Source organism: Gracilinanus agilis, chromosome 6, assembly GCF_016433145.1.
Source record: "Gracilinanus agilis isolate LMUSP501 chromosome 6, AgileGrace, whole genome shotgun sequence".
Taxonomy (NCBI): domain Eukaryota; kingdom Metazoa; phylum Chordata; class Mammalia; order Didelphimorphia; family Didelphidae; genus Gracilinanus; species Gracilinanus agilis.
Window position 1 is genome coordinate 276,287,141 of NC_058135.1, and position 15,785 is coordinate 276,302,925.

Genomic DNA, 15,785 nt, shown 5'->3' on the forward strand with positions numbered 1-15,785 from the left:
TTGTTTAGATGACAAAAACAGAATATTAAAAATGGATAAGGGTTTTAAAATATTTAATTATAATATGAAAGAAAAAAGTTATTTTGCTTTATTAGGATACACTACAAAATAAAATTGTTTTGAGGTATTACCTCACATCCATCAAATTTCCTTAGATGAAAAAAAAAGAAATGAAAAATATCTAAGGTCTTAAAATATTTAATTATAATATGAAAGAAAAAAGTTATTTTGCTTTATTAGGATACATTCTTTCTCAGGTGAAATGTCAGTGATGGAGATGAAAAATTTATAAATACATTATATCTCTACCCTTGATAAAATAAACATCAATATCCATTTTAAAATCATTTGTTATTTATATTCATTTAAAAAGCCAAATATATTAAGCATAATTTTGTGAGTTTAATAATTCTAAAATCAATAACTTCATATAACATATCAATTATATTTTGATTACTTACCCTATGTTGTTTTCATTCTTTGTGTCTTTTTACCATTTATTTCTAGATTTGCATAGAGTTTGCCTTTACCAAGTCAAAACTAGCATACATACTCATCTTCTCTTTCTTTTATTATTGCTCTACAATATTTCATAAATGTCTCTCCAAATTTCCCTGATATGTACATCTATCCTTACTGGTTTTACTTATACTGCAGTATACTATTAAATTCATGTATCATCTGCAAAAATAGTCAACATTTATTAGATAATTGCATCGTTCTAATTTTCAATTATGATTAATGTTCATCTAAATATTCAGAACATAGCCTTTCCCCCCCCTTTATGACAATTCCTACAGCACTTACTTGTAATATCCAGATTATTGGTTAATAGAAAGTGATTGTTTTCAAATTCTTATATCTCCAGGTCATATTATTTATATATATAAAATCTTCCACTCCAGCAGCATTAAGGTTTGTAACTGTACTAGTATTGTTATTTTGATGGCTTTGGAGTAGTTCTTTCAATATGACTACAATTTTAGATTTGCTGGACATTAATATAATTAAATAATATTAGCACATTAGAAGATTTTACAATATTTATAGGAGAATAGATACTGAATATTATAGCAGAGCTTATAAATGATGCTTTTCAACTAACTTTGTGATTATGTTACCTAATTGTTGTGATTGTTTGAATTCCATTAGTAATACCAGAACTGATCAAGTTTAATTTTTATCCAGAAAAGATGATGGCTATACTGTATCACTAAAGGAATTAACCCCTTCTTTTATGCATTCATAAAGGTCCTTCTCCAAGGAAAGGTATCTTTATGAATACATAAAATAAGTATTTTTTCCATTTCAATTTTTTGCTTATCTTGCTAATAAGATAGGTATATTTAATATGGTTTTATCATATGTCATATATGTAGGATGAATAAATTGGAGCAATGATTCCCAAAACAGGAATATGGCCAGGGACATAGAAAATATTTCATAAAAGAGAGAATGTCTCTAATAGTTATAATTAAGAAAGGCCAATATATTTTTTAGATTTATGAAGAGATCCTCCATAGGACAGTAGGAAAATACAAATAACCACCAGAATCAATCTTTATAGTGCAAGAAGAAATTTAACTAAATAGCTTTGAATCACTTATAAGGATTGGTCTATAATAGTTTGGAAAGCTGTAACTGTGATTTAAATAAGATATAATAGCAATGGAAATTGTATTAAAGGCCTTTGTAATGATGAAACCCCCTATATACTTCCCCATTCCTTGCTATACACTCTAGAGGACACGACATGAAGAAATTGGGTCTCTAGTCAATAGTTTCATAACCAAGTCACCCTCAGAAGGGAAAGGAAAAAAGGAAGAGGATGCTCCGGTCATGACTTCTATTACTGGAATTTATTAGTTTTAAAAAATCATCAAACTCTTCATTACCCCTCTTCTGAACTTTTTCTGAATGCCTGAACCTCTTCTGAAACTGTTGGATAATTGTCCAAGTTTATAAAAATCTTTGCTCCCTAGAAGTTGGACGTCTTAGGCCACATAGACTAGGCATGGGTATAGACCTCTGACTTCTGTATTTTGTGCCCACAAATAAAGTCAAATCTTTTACTTGAGCTGTTGGTCCAGTTCTTTTTATTTCTTTCATTTGGTAAATTGCTGTAACTTGATCCTTCTTCATAAGTAAGCATAAATATTAGATTGAATAACAAAGCAATACATAATGCATGTTGATTCTATTTTTCTTGGCTATTTTTCTTATATTTTGCCCAATCCATAATATTTCTTACTACCTTCATCACATATTTATTTAGGCATTTAAAAGATTATTAGTGAACTTTTTTCTCCCCAAAACTTTTTTTATTGCCTCTTTCACATCTTTGTTTCTCAAACTATAGATGATGGGGTTCAACATAGGTATCACAATGGTATAAAACACAGATACTATCATGTCATGGTTCAAAGAGTAGCTGGCAGTAGGCCGTAGGTACATGAAGAGGATGGTTCCATGGTAGATAGAAACACCTGTCAGGTGAGAACCACAGGTGGAGAAGACTTTCTTCCTCCCTTCAGTTGAACGTATCCTCAGAATGGCAGCCAAGATGAAACCATAGGAAACAATGACAATCAAGATGGTGAAAATCTCAATTGAACTCACAAATGTGAAAAGCAGGAGTACGTTGATATAAGTGTCAGAACAAGAGATGGCCAAGAGTGGAGGGATATCACAGAAGATATGCCTGATTTCATTGGATGCACAAAAGGATAAATGAAATGTAGCTACAGTATGTATGATGGCATGTAAAACACCTGCTACATATGAACCAATTATAAGGGGCACATACACTCGTGGAGACATAATGGCTGTATAGAGCAAGGGGTTACAGATTGCAATATAACGGTCATAAGCCATGACAGCCAAGAGAAAACACTCAGTAGTCCCAAAACTTATAGAGATGAGCATCTGGGCTACACAACCAGAGAAGGAAATGGTCTTATTCTCTGCTAAGAAATTGACCAACATTTTAGGTGTGATCACTGAGGAATAGCAGGCATCTAAGAAAGATAAGACACTCAAGAAATGGTACATGGGAGTATGGAGCCGAAAATCCATGGCAACTAATAGAACCAAACCCAGATTCCCCACCAGAGTAAAGATATAGATTGCTAAGAACATTATGAAAAGGATGATTTGTATCTCTAGATGATTTGTAAAGCCAATCAAAACAAACATCATAACTTCTGTTTGATTAGACATGATTTTTTTATATTTATCCAACCCTGTCAAAAGAGAGTTATGGAGATTATTTAATACAGTTCAGTACACTTACTTTTTTGGAGGAACTATCATATATAATTCAATATAGCATAGAATGCTAGTATCATCATCATAGTTTGGCACATTTGGAACCCATTGACTTGAACCCATCAACAATTGTGTCCTTGGTGTTGCAAACTAGGATAGACACTGATCAGTACAATCAATGATGAAGGGGAGAAGTATTCTATTGTTACTCTCTGTAGAATCAGATGGCCCTGTTGAGTGGGAAAAGGAATAATTTATTTAAATTAGCAGCTGGTTGAAGTCACTTTTCTTTACATTTTAATCATTATTTCTATATCATAGAGCACATTTAACCATCTAAGAAAAAAAGATAGTCATAACTACAAATATATAGCAGACCTATAGAAAAAATGAACTACATTTTGTCCATTTACAAATCCTGTTGAGTGTTTTGATGATGATGATATATCTATATGAAGAAGTTTAGTCACAGACAAAATGTGTTTGGTTGTTTTGTTGCTTGCTTGTTTTCTCTTATAGAGAGAGTATTCAAAAGCCAATTAAAAAAAATCACAATCTTTATTCTTGTCATAAATAGCCCAGACCATAACTTAATCAATCTTGAAATGGAAACTTCAGACCCATCTAGTTCAATTATATCATTTTACAGAGGGCTCGGAGACATACGACTCTTAAGTATTTGCCAAATAACCACAAATTATTCAAATGTAGAGGTAGAAAAAATTATTTTTGATATATTTACATTAAATGCTCAATTTACAAAATTCTGTAATTTTTAACTTCTTTCCAGTATTTCTCTAAGTCTATCATCTCTGACTTACTGTGCATTATTCCCTACTACTAGCTTCTTACAGAAACAAATGAGGTTATCAATTTCTACCCATCCATTACCCATACTAAGACTAAACTATTGTGCTCAGACACATTCCAGGAGACCCTGAAGCCTGTAGAGAAAGTCCTTAGAGATATCAAAATGGACAAGAGTCAGATCCATGACATTGACCTTGTCCTGTTATCTGACCTAGGAATTGTATCTCCTAATGCTCTTCTTTTGTGCTATACAAGTAATGACTCATCACTTAAAACTAATCTCTAAGACATCATATTTTCTTCAGGTTTCAATTTACATGGCTTACTCCTATTAGAGGAGATCTTCATCAATCATTAATTAACCAAAGAATTAAAATAAGCAGAATAATAGGGGATAATATCAGCACTCCTTCTGTGGCATCAGAAACCAAGAAGAAAAAAATGTGATTTTTAAAATTTTATTTCTACTAGGATAAGCAAGGGAAAATAAGAGGAAATTAAAATCTGGTCTCTTACCATTACCAAAGGATATGACAAAAACATTCCAAAATCCATGGGAAAATACGGTAAATATTTTAGAAATAAAGGTTGATTTAAAATGAATCTTCCAAATAATTTTGGAAATTATATTGAAGTTTGGAAGTCTGTGGAAAGATAAACACTAAAAGTTGATTTTATATATTTAGTCAGCAGAATTATCATAATGTCAAAATATTCATAATATTTTATCACATTTTATCTTCACAAGAGAATTGTGAGGTTGGTGACATTATCCTAATTTTATGGATGAGGAAACTGAGGGAAAAAATTTAAATGATTTGTCTACTATCACCTAAATAGTATAAAGTATCTGAGGTAATGTGTGAATCAAGGGCTAATTCCATATGAACTCTCCATTAGAGGCAGCTAGATTACCCAGTAGATATTGCTGGACTTGGAGTCAGAAAGCCTTGCATTTAAATTTGGCTTCAGACACTTACTGGATGTGTGACCCTGGTTAAATCACTTAACTTCTTTTTGTCTCAGTTTCTTTAAATATAAAATGGAAGTAATAACATCAACTATTTCCCAAGGTTGTTGTGAAGATCAAATGACATGATAACTGTAAAGTGTTTAACATAGTAACTAGCATATAATAGGAGCTTCCCTTCTTTCCCACATCCACTGAATCAGCTAGTGCTTTCCTTCCATGCCTCAGTTTCCTTAATAGAAAAAGGGAGATAATAAGTTTGCTCTCTACATCATGGGACTTTTGTAAAGGTCTAGAAAGATTTTGAACAGGTGTGCAAACTGATAAATAGTAAACATAAGTCTTGATTCTGATTATTCCATTTTTATGAAGGTTAAGAGAAACTTGATTCTGGTCAGTTTGTTCCCTCAATTTACCAGGGATGTATCATAGTAAATGGCACAACTGACTTTCCATTGACATGATCTGGATTTATAATCAGACTCAGATATTAAAATGGCTGTAAGAACATGAGGAAGTACCTTAAACATAGTACTTGGCATATAGAAGGCACTTAATACATGTATGTTGATTAATAATATAAAAAAAGAAAAATACCTGTAGTCTTGAACTCAAAATTATTTTATGATTCACAGGAGATTATGTATTTAAAGTATTATATCAGTCTTAGTTGTTGACAAATGAAAATTCTTTGAATGAATAAAAATTACAAAAAATAAACAGTTGCTACAAATTATCAGACTTTCTTCCAACTTTGGAATTGTTCATCTTGATTGTGGAGTAGAGAAACATAGAATGTAGTTTAAGTAGATCTAATCTGATTCAGATGACTTATATTTGCTTTTTTGGCTTCTGAGAATTTCTATTGGGAATTATCTCAAGGGATGGAGCTAAGTCACCCTTGGGGACAAAGAAGTTAAGGTTGAATTCACAAAGGGTTAGCAGAGAAAAAAAAGACTGTTCTTTTACAATAGATCTATCAATATACAGGCATGGTTTTTATCTAATTAGATTTATTTCTTGGATGCCTATTTAGAAAGAAGATATTTTAGAGGAAATATGCATAGATTCTTTGATAGTGATATAAAATGTATATACAGAAATTTATATTCTATGCATAGTTCTACCTATACATGGAGACACATAATGCATATATACTGTAAATGTGTTTATAGATATATGTTCACACGCAAATATATATACACATACACATATATGCATATTCACCCACAAGAATACAAAAATACATATACACACATAATATTTGGCCAAGTGACAGAAGATCATAATTCTGATTGCCTTTGCCATAGTAGCTATGAAATCATGAAAAGAAGTAATATGTGGAAAATATTACTTGTTCAGTTTATATGAATGTATTAAATATGACAGTGTATGTCCTAAAATAATTTTAATCGAAGGAGTTCAATTTTCTTCCATGAGGTTGATAATCTAGGTTTTATAGATATACAATAATTAGGGTAGGAGGGTTATTAAAGAATTTGAAAGCCATAGATGCATTTAGAATTTGCTCCTTGAGGAGATAGGTAAACACTGGAGTTTATTGAATAAAGGAGCAACATAGTCTGAGTGCTCTTTAGGAAAATCATTTTGGTTATTCAATGGAAGACAAATAGGATTATGGAAAAACCTAAAACAGAGACTAGTATTTTTTTTCTAATTTGTGTGCTCAGTTTTCATCACATCACCCAGAACACAATAGGTGCTCAATAAATGGTGACTTAATTAAAAATTAAGTTGACAAATGGAGATCCAATCTCAGGGTCAAAAAATATGGATTTAAGTGCTTCCTTGCCACATGCTGAGACTCAGCAAATTACAAAATTCCTTAACACTTGATTTAATCATCTGTAAAATAAATTGATTGTCATAGTTTAAAACATTTACATCCCAAACATCATTAATGTATACATTGTACATGTCTTAATTCCATTCTTCAACATATGAATATCCTCAAAATTGATTAATTCTATAATAGTGTGCTATGGTACAAATTGCTCTTCTGGTTCCCCTAAGTGGCAAGATCATGGTACCAGAAAACAAACAACTAAAACTTATTGTCCATTTAAAAAGGATGATAGATTTAGTGTATAGAAGTATAGGTTGCATTTATGTATGGATGTGTTGATAAAATGTGCCATCAACATTAATATTTGACAGCAGGTTTTTAATAATATATATTTATTTTTCATAGATGGATATAGGAATTAGAGTATTTGAAATTATGTTAATGAAAAGAAATAGAGGCGAAGGAATACTACCTATATGGGATGTTACATGCACAATCGTATGAAGTTACTATGCTGTTATATTTATTTATATATTTTTTACTTTATAATGAGAAATCTCTGCTAAAATAGGAGTAACTAAAATTTTGTCACATAAAAGTAGATCATTTAACGTTTTTTCCTTTAAATTTATATTCTAAATTACATAAAATGAGTGAATAGGACTCATTTTTAAAAAATTCTTGTCTCTAAATTCATGATGCAAAATTCTATGTTCTTTGCCCTAGATAATATTCTAAAATTACAAATTGCTGAAGTGATTCAATAGCTCAATGCCAAGCAGCTATAAACCTGTAAAATATATATAGACCTTTAAAAAAAATAAGAAAATTGGTAGCATGGAGTAATGAATATAACTGGATAAAGCCATTGTACATCTCTTCAGAGAAAGTCAACAGGACAACTCCTCAAAAGAAAAAATGTGAGGAATAAAGGCGACCAGTCTTACCCCAAGTACAAGGGGAGAGTCCTTTGTAAGCTTAGAAAATTGTGCCTTTGACCATAGCATTAGAGAAGAATATCAACAGATACATAATATAGATAACAGGGGAAAAGAAAAAAACAACAACTATAAAATGAAAAAATACTGAACTTAGAAAGATACTTTAGTGGCAAGTTCAATCAAGATATGAACTCTGAAGAGGACAATAATACAAAAACTATTTTTAAAAAATAAAAAAATAACAAAAACAAGTGAAGCCTCAAAGGAAATTGTGAAGGATGGCAGGCCTCAAAAAATCTCTGGAAGAACATGAAAGAAATTAAAAAAACAAATAACTGGGGAATTGGGAGAAAAACTCATAAGCTTGGGGGGGGGGGGAAGCATCACTGACAAAAATAGCTTCCTAAGGAAAAGAATCATCAACCAAATGAAAATGGAGCCCCCCTCCCAAAGAAAACATTGAAGAAAACAACTCTTTAAAGTATAGGATAAACCAAATGGAAAAGGAAACACAAAAATTCAAGGATGAAAATAACTTCATAAAATTAGAATTGTACAAATATAAACCATAATACATCAGGAAAAAAATTAAAAAATAAATAAATTATTTTAATAGAAGAAAATCTAAAATACCTCATTGGGAAAAAAAAAACACTACTCATCTGGGAAATGGAACAGAAGAGACAATATAAGAATCATTAGAATACCTGAAAGCCATAATCCAAAAAAAAGGGTCTGGATACTACATTGCAAGAAATCATCAGGTAAATTTTCCTTGTGAATCTATTTGTGGAGACAAACGCATGAATTACATGAAGACAACTACAAAACACTTTCCAGACAATTAAAAGTAGATGTAAACAATTGGAAAAACACTAATTGCTCATGGGTAGGATGTGCTAATATAATAAAAATGACAATCCTATCCAAATTAATTTACTTATTCAGTTCCATACCTATGAAACTACTAAGATTTTTTTTTACTGAATTAGAAAAATAAAACTATAACAAAGTTCATTTGGAATAAAAAAAGATCAAGAACATCAAGGGAAATACTGAAAAAAAAAAACACATGAAGGAGGGGGGAGCTACCAGTACCAGAGCTTAAACCATACTATAAAGCAGCAGTCATCAAAACAATATGGAACTGGTTAAGAAACAGGAGGAAGGATCAACGGAATAGACTTTGGGTAAATGACCTTAAAAAGATAGTGTACAATAAAGCTAAAGAACCTAACTTTTGGGATGAAAATCCACTATTTGAGAAAAACTGCTTGGAAAACAGTATGGGAGACATTATGTTTAGATCAGCATCTCACACCCTATACCAAGATAAATGCAGAATTTGTAAATGACTTAAATATAAAGAAGGAAATTATAAGTAAATTAGGTGAACATAGAATAATATACCTATCCAATCTATGGGAAAGGAAAGAATTTAAGACAAAACAAGAGAAAGAGAATGTGACAAAACATAAAATGAATAATTTTAATTACATTAAAATGAAATGTTTTTGTACTAACAAAACCAATGCAACTAAAATTAGAAGAAAAGCAAGAAATTGGTAAAAAATCTTTATAACAAAAACCTTTGACAAATGTCTAATTACTCAAATTTATAAGGAGCTAAGTCAATTGTAAAAAAAAAATCAAGCCATTCCCCAATTGATAAATGGGCAAGGGATATGAATAGGCATTTTTCAGCTAAAGAAATCAAAACTAATATTAAGCACATGAAAAAGTGTTCTAAATGTTTCATAATTTGAGAAATGCAAATCAAAACAAATTTGAGGTATCACCTAGCACCTAGCAGATTGGCCAATATGACAGTAAAGGAATATAATAAATGTTGGAGGGAATGTGGCAAAATTGGAACACTAAAACACTGCTGGTGGACTTGTGAATTGATCCAACCATTATGTAAGGCAATTTGGAATTATTCTCAAAGGACTTTAAAAGACTGCCTACCCTTTGATTCAACCATTCCATTTCTGGGTTTGTACCCCAAAGAGATAATAGGGGAAAATATTTGGTACAAAAATAGTCACAGCTGTAAGTGTTAAAAATTAAGTTTGGACTAAATATAACAGAAACGTGGTCACCAAAATTAATATATCTCAAGTCAAAATGACTTTATAGAAGTTTTATTTACAAAATAGAGGGAAAGAGTAAGGTAGAGAAATGAGAAAGAGTAGAGTAAGAAATAGAGCTTAACAAGCTTAATATCTACTCTGGAACCTGGCTTTTTCCCCAAAAATTGTTATTTCCCTTTAAATCCTGAAGATTTAAATCTGGCATTGATTTTTGTTGTTTTGTTTTGGTGCAAAACTTTTTTTTTTTAATTTAATGTAATCAACAACATTATCCATTTAATTTTTGGTAAAGTTCCCTATGGCTTGTTTGGTGATAAACTGTTCCCTTATCTGTAAGACTAATAGGTAAACTTCTCTTGATTCCTCTAATTAAATTTTTAAATAAAACCCAAAGATTTATGCTTTGGGGGAAAGAATTTAATATTTGACAAAAATTGCTGGGAAAACTGGAAAGTAGTATAACAGAGATAAGGCATGGACCAACATCTCATCAGACTCCAAGATACATTTTTAAATGGATACTTCATTTAGAAATAAAGGATAATACCATAAATAAATTAGAGCAATATAGAGAAGTTTACCTCTTATTAGTCTTACAGATAATAGAACAGTTTATCACCAAACAAGCCAGAGGGCACTTTACCAAAAAATGAAATGGATAATGTTGATTACATCAAATCATGTTACATTACTTTAATTACATTACTTTAATTACAATTAATTACATTAAATTAATATTACATTAAATTAAAAAAGGTTTTGCACCAAAACAAAACAACAACAAAAATCAATGCCAGATTTAAATCTTCAAGATTTAAAAGGAAATATCGATTTTTTGGGGAAAAATATATTTCTGAGAAAAGCTTTATTTCTCAAATATATAGAGAAATGAGCCAAATTTATAAGATATATAACATTCCACAAGCCAAAATTATCAAGAGATATGAAAAGGCCCTTCTCAAAGGAAGAGATTAAAACTTTTCAGTCATTTGAAAAAAATGCTCCAAATCACTATCAATTAGAGAAATGAAAGTTAAAACAATTCTGAGATATGAACTCATACTCACAAGATTGGCTAACATAACCAAAAATGAAAATGATCTATAATGGAGGGGATATGAGAAAACTGAGACATTAAGGCACCATTGAAGGAAATGTGAATCTATATAACCATTGTGAAGAGTAGTATGGAACTAGGCTCAAAGTGCCACAAAACTAAGCCTACCATTTGACCCAGCAATAGCACTTCTGGGTCTGTATCCCAACAAGATCATAATCAAAGGAAAAGAATCTGCCTGTACCAAAATGTTTTTAGCAACTCTTTTTGTAGTGGCAAAGAATTCAGAACTGAGAGGTTGTCCATCACTTGGAAATTAGATGAGTAAGTTTGTTGTATATTTGTAATGGAATACTATTGCATCATAAAGAACTATGAACAGGACTAGTTCAGAAAAACCTGGAAAGAATTACATGAACTAATGCAAAATGAAGTGAGCAGAAGCAGATGAACAATGTAATAGAAATATCATACAATGATTAGCTGTGAAGAAATAAACCATCATCAGCAAAGCAAGTCTCCAAGATAACCACAAGGGATTCATCTAGAAAATGCTATCTGTACTCAAAGAGACAATTGGAATTTAAATGCAGATCAAAATTTATCATTTTATTCATATATATCTATATTTATTTATCTATCTATACATACATATATATAATGAGATTTCTATTATACACATGATATGTCATCTATCATGACATTAGAAATATGGTAATATGTGTTACATGAAAGTATGGATATAATTTATTTCAGACTTCAAGGAGTGGGGTTTGGAAAAGAGAGAGAGAAAACCTGAATTTTAAAATATCAAAACCAGGGGGCAGCTGGGTAGCTCAGTGGATTGAGAACCAGGCCTAGAGATGGGAGGTCCTAGGTTCAAATCTGGCCTCAGTCACTTCCCAGCTGTGTGACCCTGGGCAAGTCACTTGACCCCCATTGCCTACCCTTACCACTCTTCTGCCTTGGAGCCAATACACAGTATTGACTCCAAGACAGAAGGTAAGGGTTTAAAAAAATATCAAAACCAAAAAACAACAAAATTGTTTCTACATGTAAATTATATATACATTTATACATATATGTACTTATATATGTATAAATATTTTGATATACTTGTTTTGGAAATTCCTATCTCAGGATGTCAAAAGCTAAGGTATCCAAGTAGAGAGGGTGTGCTTGAGATGCTGTCCACCAGATCCCAAACTTCTCTTTCCTTGGTGCTGCTCTGTAGTTCTTGTCACCTTGCTAGATGCCACCACCACACAGGATCCCAGGGAAATCGGGATGTAGGGTGTCCTTTACTCTGAGATCTCCCAGGGCTAACAGCAGTTTGTGCCAAACGCTAATGGAGTCTCCCTCAGAGCATAAGCAACTTCTTCCTGCTCCTTCATTCCATCTTGGAATGCTCCAGCTCCTTCCTGCTAGGTATATCCTTAATACTTAATTAATTACTACCTAATCTTCCTCACAACATATCCCTTCCCACTTAGTCACCAACACGCCTAATAGAAACCTTTCCTGCATCAACAATGCATGAACATATTAAAGATTGCAGTTCAGTGATTTCAGTCATGTCTAACTCTTCATGATTCCATCTGAGGGTTTCTTGGCAAAAATACTGCAGTGATTTGATATTTCCTTCTCCAAAAGTGAAGAATATATTTTCCTAAATGTGGTTCACCAGAAGTATTGGGGGGAAAACACCAAGAATGATGGCAATTACTGAAGCTCAGGGAAATTTTTGGTTAGAGTAAACTGAAAGAAGAATGACAGATTTGGGCAGAAGCATCAGCTTTCCTAGTTATCCTTTAATTCTAGTACTTTATTATATTGATTATTTCTCATTTGCTCTATATACAAATTGTTTGTGCAGAGTTATTTGCATATTTTCTCTCCATTTGACCGTGAGCTCCTTTATAAAAAGAGTATATTTTATCTTTCTTTGTATATCCAATGCCTAGCATATTCTCTGAAACAGAGCAGGCATTTAATACTTATTTAATGACTAATTTACATAATGTGTAATCCTAAATCAGTACTGAGTAAGATTAGCAATGACAAGAACAAAGTAATCCCTGAAAATCCCTGGGCCAACAGTAGCCATTCATGGACCATATCTTATTCCTGATGTTAAGAGTAAATGTTTAGGGGTAAATCAAAGGTATGGAGTAAGTGGACCAAAAGGAGGCCTGAATAATATTTCCATCTATGATATAAAGACTTCCCTATTTAAATTAGGATTGCTGCTAACCCCTTGCTACTAGTCAGAATCGGATTACCATTTGGTTATTTACATTTTATTTTATAATAAATATTGAGTGCTTGAATACCTGTGTTCAAAGATTCTTAATATTTTTCTAAGTCATAATTCTTTTTGGAAGGCTAGTGAAGCCTTTAGATGCCCTTTTAAAGTAATATTTTAATGATAAAATAAGATATTTAAAATGCCATGGGAAATCAATTCTATGGAACAGTAACTTTTCTTAAGTTCACAGACTCCAGATCCCTGCTCTAGATGTAAATTAAATTCAAATTCTCACAGATTTATATGCGAACTATACACAGCAATATCGGATTTAATACCAATCTTCATTTTTAAAAGGAAAGGCTATACTTAACTCTCTTGAATAGATATTGATGATTAGTATCACCAGTACACAACTATTAAAAGATGCTTTCTGAACACATGGATACATTATACTACCACATTAGAGTATAAGTTCATTAGTTAACAGTAGGGTTTGTCTCCTTTGCACTTATATTCCTCTCACCTAGAATAGGATTTAGCAGGTGATATGCACTTAATATAAGTACTTGTTGGCAACTGATTGATACATAATTGTTTTGTGTATTATGTATATATCACATGATAACACTACTTGAAAAATATCCTTGAAGGTAGGAAGATATTGAACACATTCTTTTTTTTTAGCCTTTAACTTCTGTGTATTGGCTCCTAGTTGGAAGAGTGGTAAGGGTGGGCCATGGGGGTCAAGTGACTTGCCCAGGGTCACACAGCTGGGAATTGTCTGAGGCCGTATTTGAACCTAGGACCTCCCATCTCTAGGCCTGGTTCTCAATCCACTGAGCCACCCAGCTGCCCCCCCCTGAAATCGAACACATTCTTAATTCACAAATATTAATTTACTAAATGATGATGAATTTCAAATAAAAAAAAGTGAAAGGGAGCATATCAGGATGGAAAGGGAAATGAGAACCGTAGTAGGTATAAATGAGTAACAATCAGGATGAGATCAACGAGAATAGGTTCTGGGAAAACAAACATTGGCCCATGGGGTCAAATTTCCTCTATGTGTTAAAAATAATCCCTGACAATATTCCGCTGGAAAAAAACAAACATTCGTACAAACAATAATTTTAATCCCTCAAGTCATTTATATATTCATTTGGGGATCAGGATGATATGGAAAGGGTGCTCAGTAATGAATGCCTAATATGCCTTTTTACCCCTGGGGAAAGGGACCTATTTTGGATATTTTTAATAAATTATGTGAGCCTGAAGACATGTTATTTCTCACTAATCAGAGGCCTCCAGATGTAAAAACCCTGGCAAGATTCATGGGGCTGTGCCATATGTACTCAGGGCACACCTTTTCTCCTCAACAGGTAAGTTGTCCTATTCTACTATTCTTTCTGATTTGTTTTTATCACAGTAGACCAATGTGATCAAAATCATAGTAACCTTTAATCAAGTGGTCATTATGTTGCATAGAAAATCATCGTTCTAAATGTGTGAATATTATTTCTGTCTCTCTAGTGCTTAGATGAGCCCACGGAATAGAGCACTGTTCAAATTGCTTTTCAAGGAGGAAAATTATGGGTCTAATATAAGAAAAAAATTTTTTTCTTATTTCCATCTTTATATTTTTTTGTGTCCCCCCTCAAAAAAAAAAACTCTTTTCAGTTATCCCTTCATATAACCAACATGTTTATTCAAACTCTTAGATTGCTGTCTAGGATTTTAAGAGGTTAAACACCTTGAGTTGGATCATATAGCTAGTCAATGGTAGAAAAGGACAATTTAGAGAGGAAATCTCAGTTTTGTGCTAGCTTAATAATCTGTTATGGCAGGGCTTCCTGACTGAATTCATTTCTCTCAGATTCCAGCAGAGAGGAAAGGAAATAAGGAATGAGTAACAATTCTTGAATACTTGGACTAAAGGTAGAGTACTGTAATTTAGGAAATCTAATCATTTCAATCAAATTTTGACTGAATGGGCTTTCAATTTGGTTCCCAATTATATTTTGCTTGGGAAGTTGTCACCATGCTATTGCTTTCTTTAAGTACAATGAATATGATCTATATTGTTTGTGCTCAGGAGGGAGACAATTAAGAGGATCTGAAGGGGAAAGAATTATACTTAAATTTCAAGCAGGGAAATTTAACTTTTTAAATGTAGGTAAATGTACCTAATGCTAGAGGATTAAAAATGTATTTGCAGTCTCCTGAGAATGAAGATTATATAATGGAGGTAGTATATTTATCATAAAGATGATTACATTCCCAAGATGCACTTTAGTAGAGAAAGTGTTCTGTCTTTTTTTTATGTTTTGCCTGTGTTATAAATAAAAATTTATCTAGAAACTTATTACCAGATTTATAATCATTTAATAGAAAAGAGAGAGATTGATGGAGATAGAGAGAGCTCTGTCTTCTAATTTAAGGTAAAATCAGTTTCTGGATTTCAGCACAGTGTGGTCCCCTCCATGCTTCACTGCTACATTGTGATAAGATAAGAGGCATGAGCCCAGGGATTCAGTAAAAGAATGGAAGTAAAAAGCCCACTGCCTTTCCCAAGTTTGTCTTTTTTTTTTT

The 15,785-nt window shown here is 32.1% G+C and overlaps 1 protein-coding gene across 1 annotated transcript; it reads right to left on the reverse strand.

The window, feature by feature from the left end:
- Positions 1-2,271: 2,271 nt before the first annotated feature.
- LOC123252655 (olfactory receptor 5T1-like) lies at positions 2,272-3,246 on the reverse strand. Its single transcript, XM_044681921.1, has one exon. It carries the CDS (start codon positions 3,217-3,219, stop codon positions 2,272-2,274), a length of 948 nt encoding a protein of 315 aa, XP_044537856.1. The 5' UTR covers positions 3,220-3,246.
- Positions 3,247-15,785: the final 12,539 nt, after the last annotated feature.

What these genes read in the sequence shown, in the direction of transcription:
- LOC123252655 (XM_044681921.1), bottom strand. Translation starts at nt 3,219, where the DNA reads ATGTCTAATCAAACAGAAGTTATGATGTTTGTTTTGATTGGCTTTACA.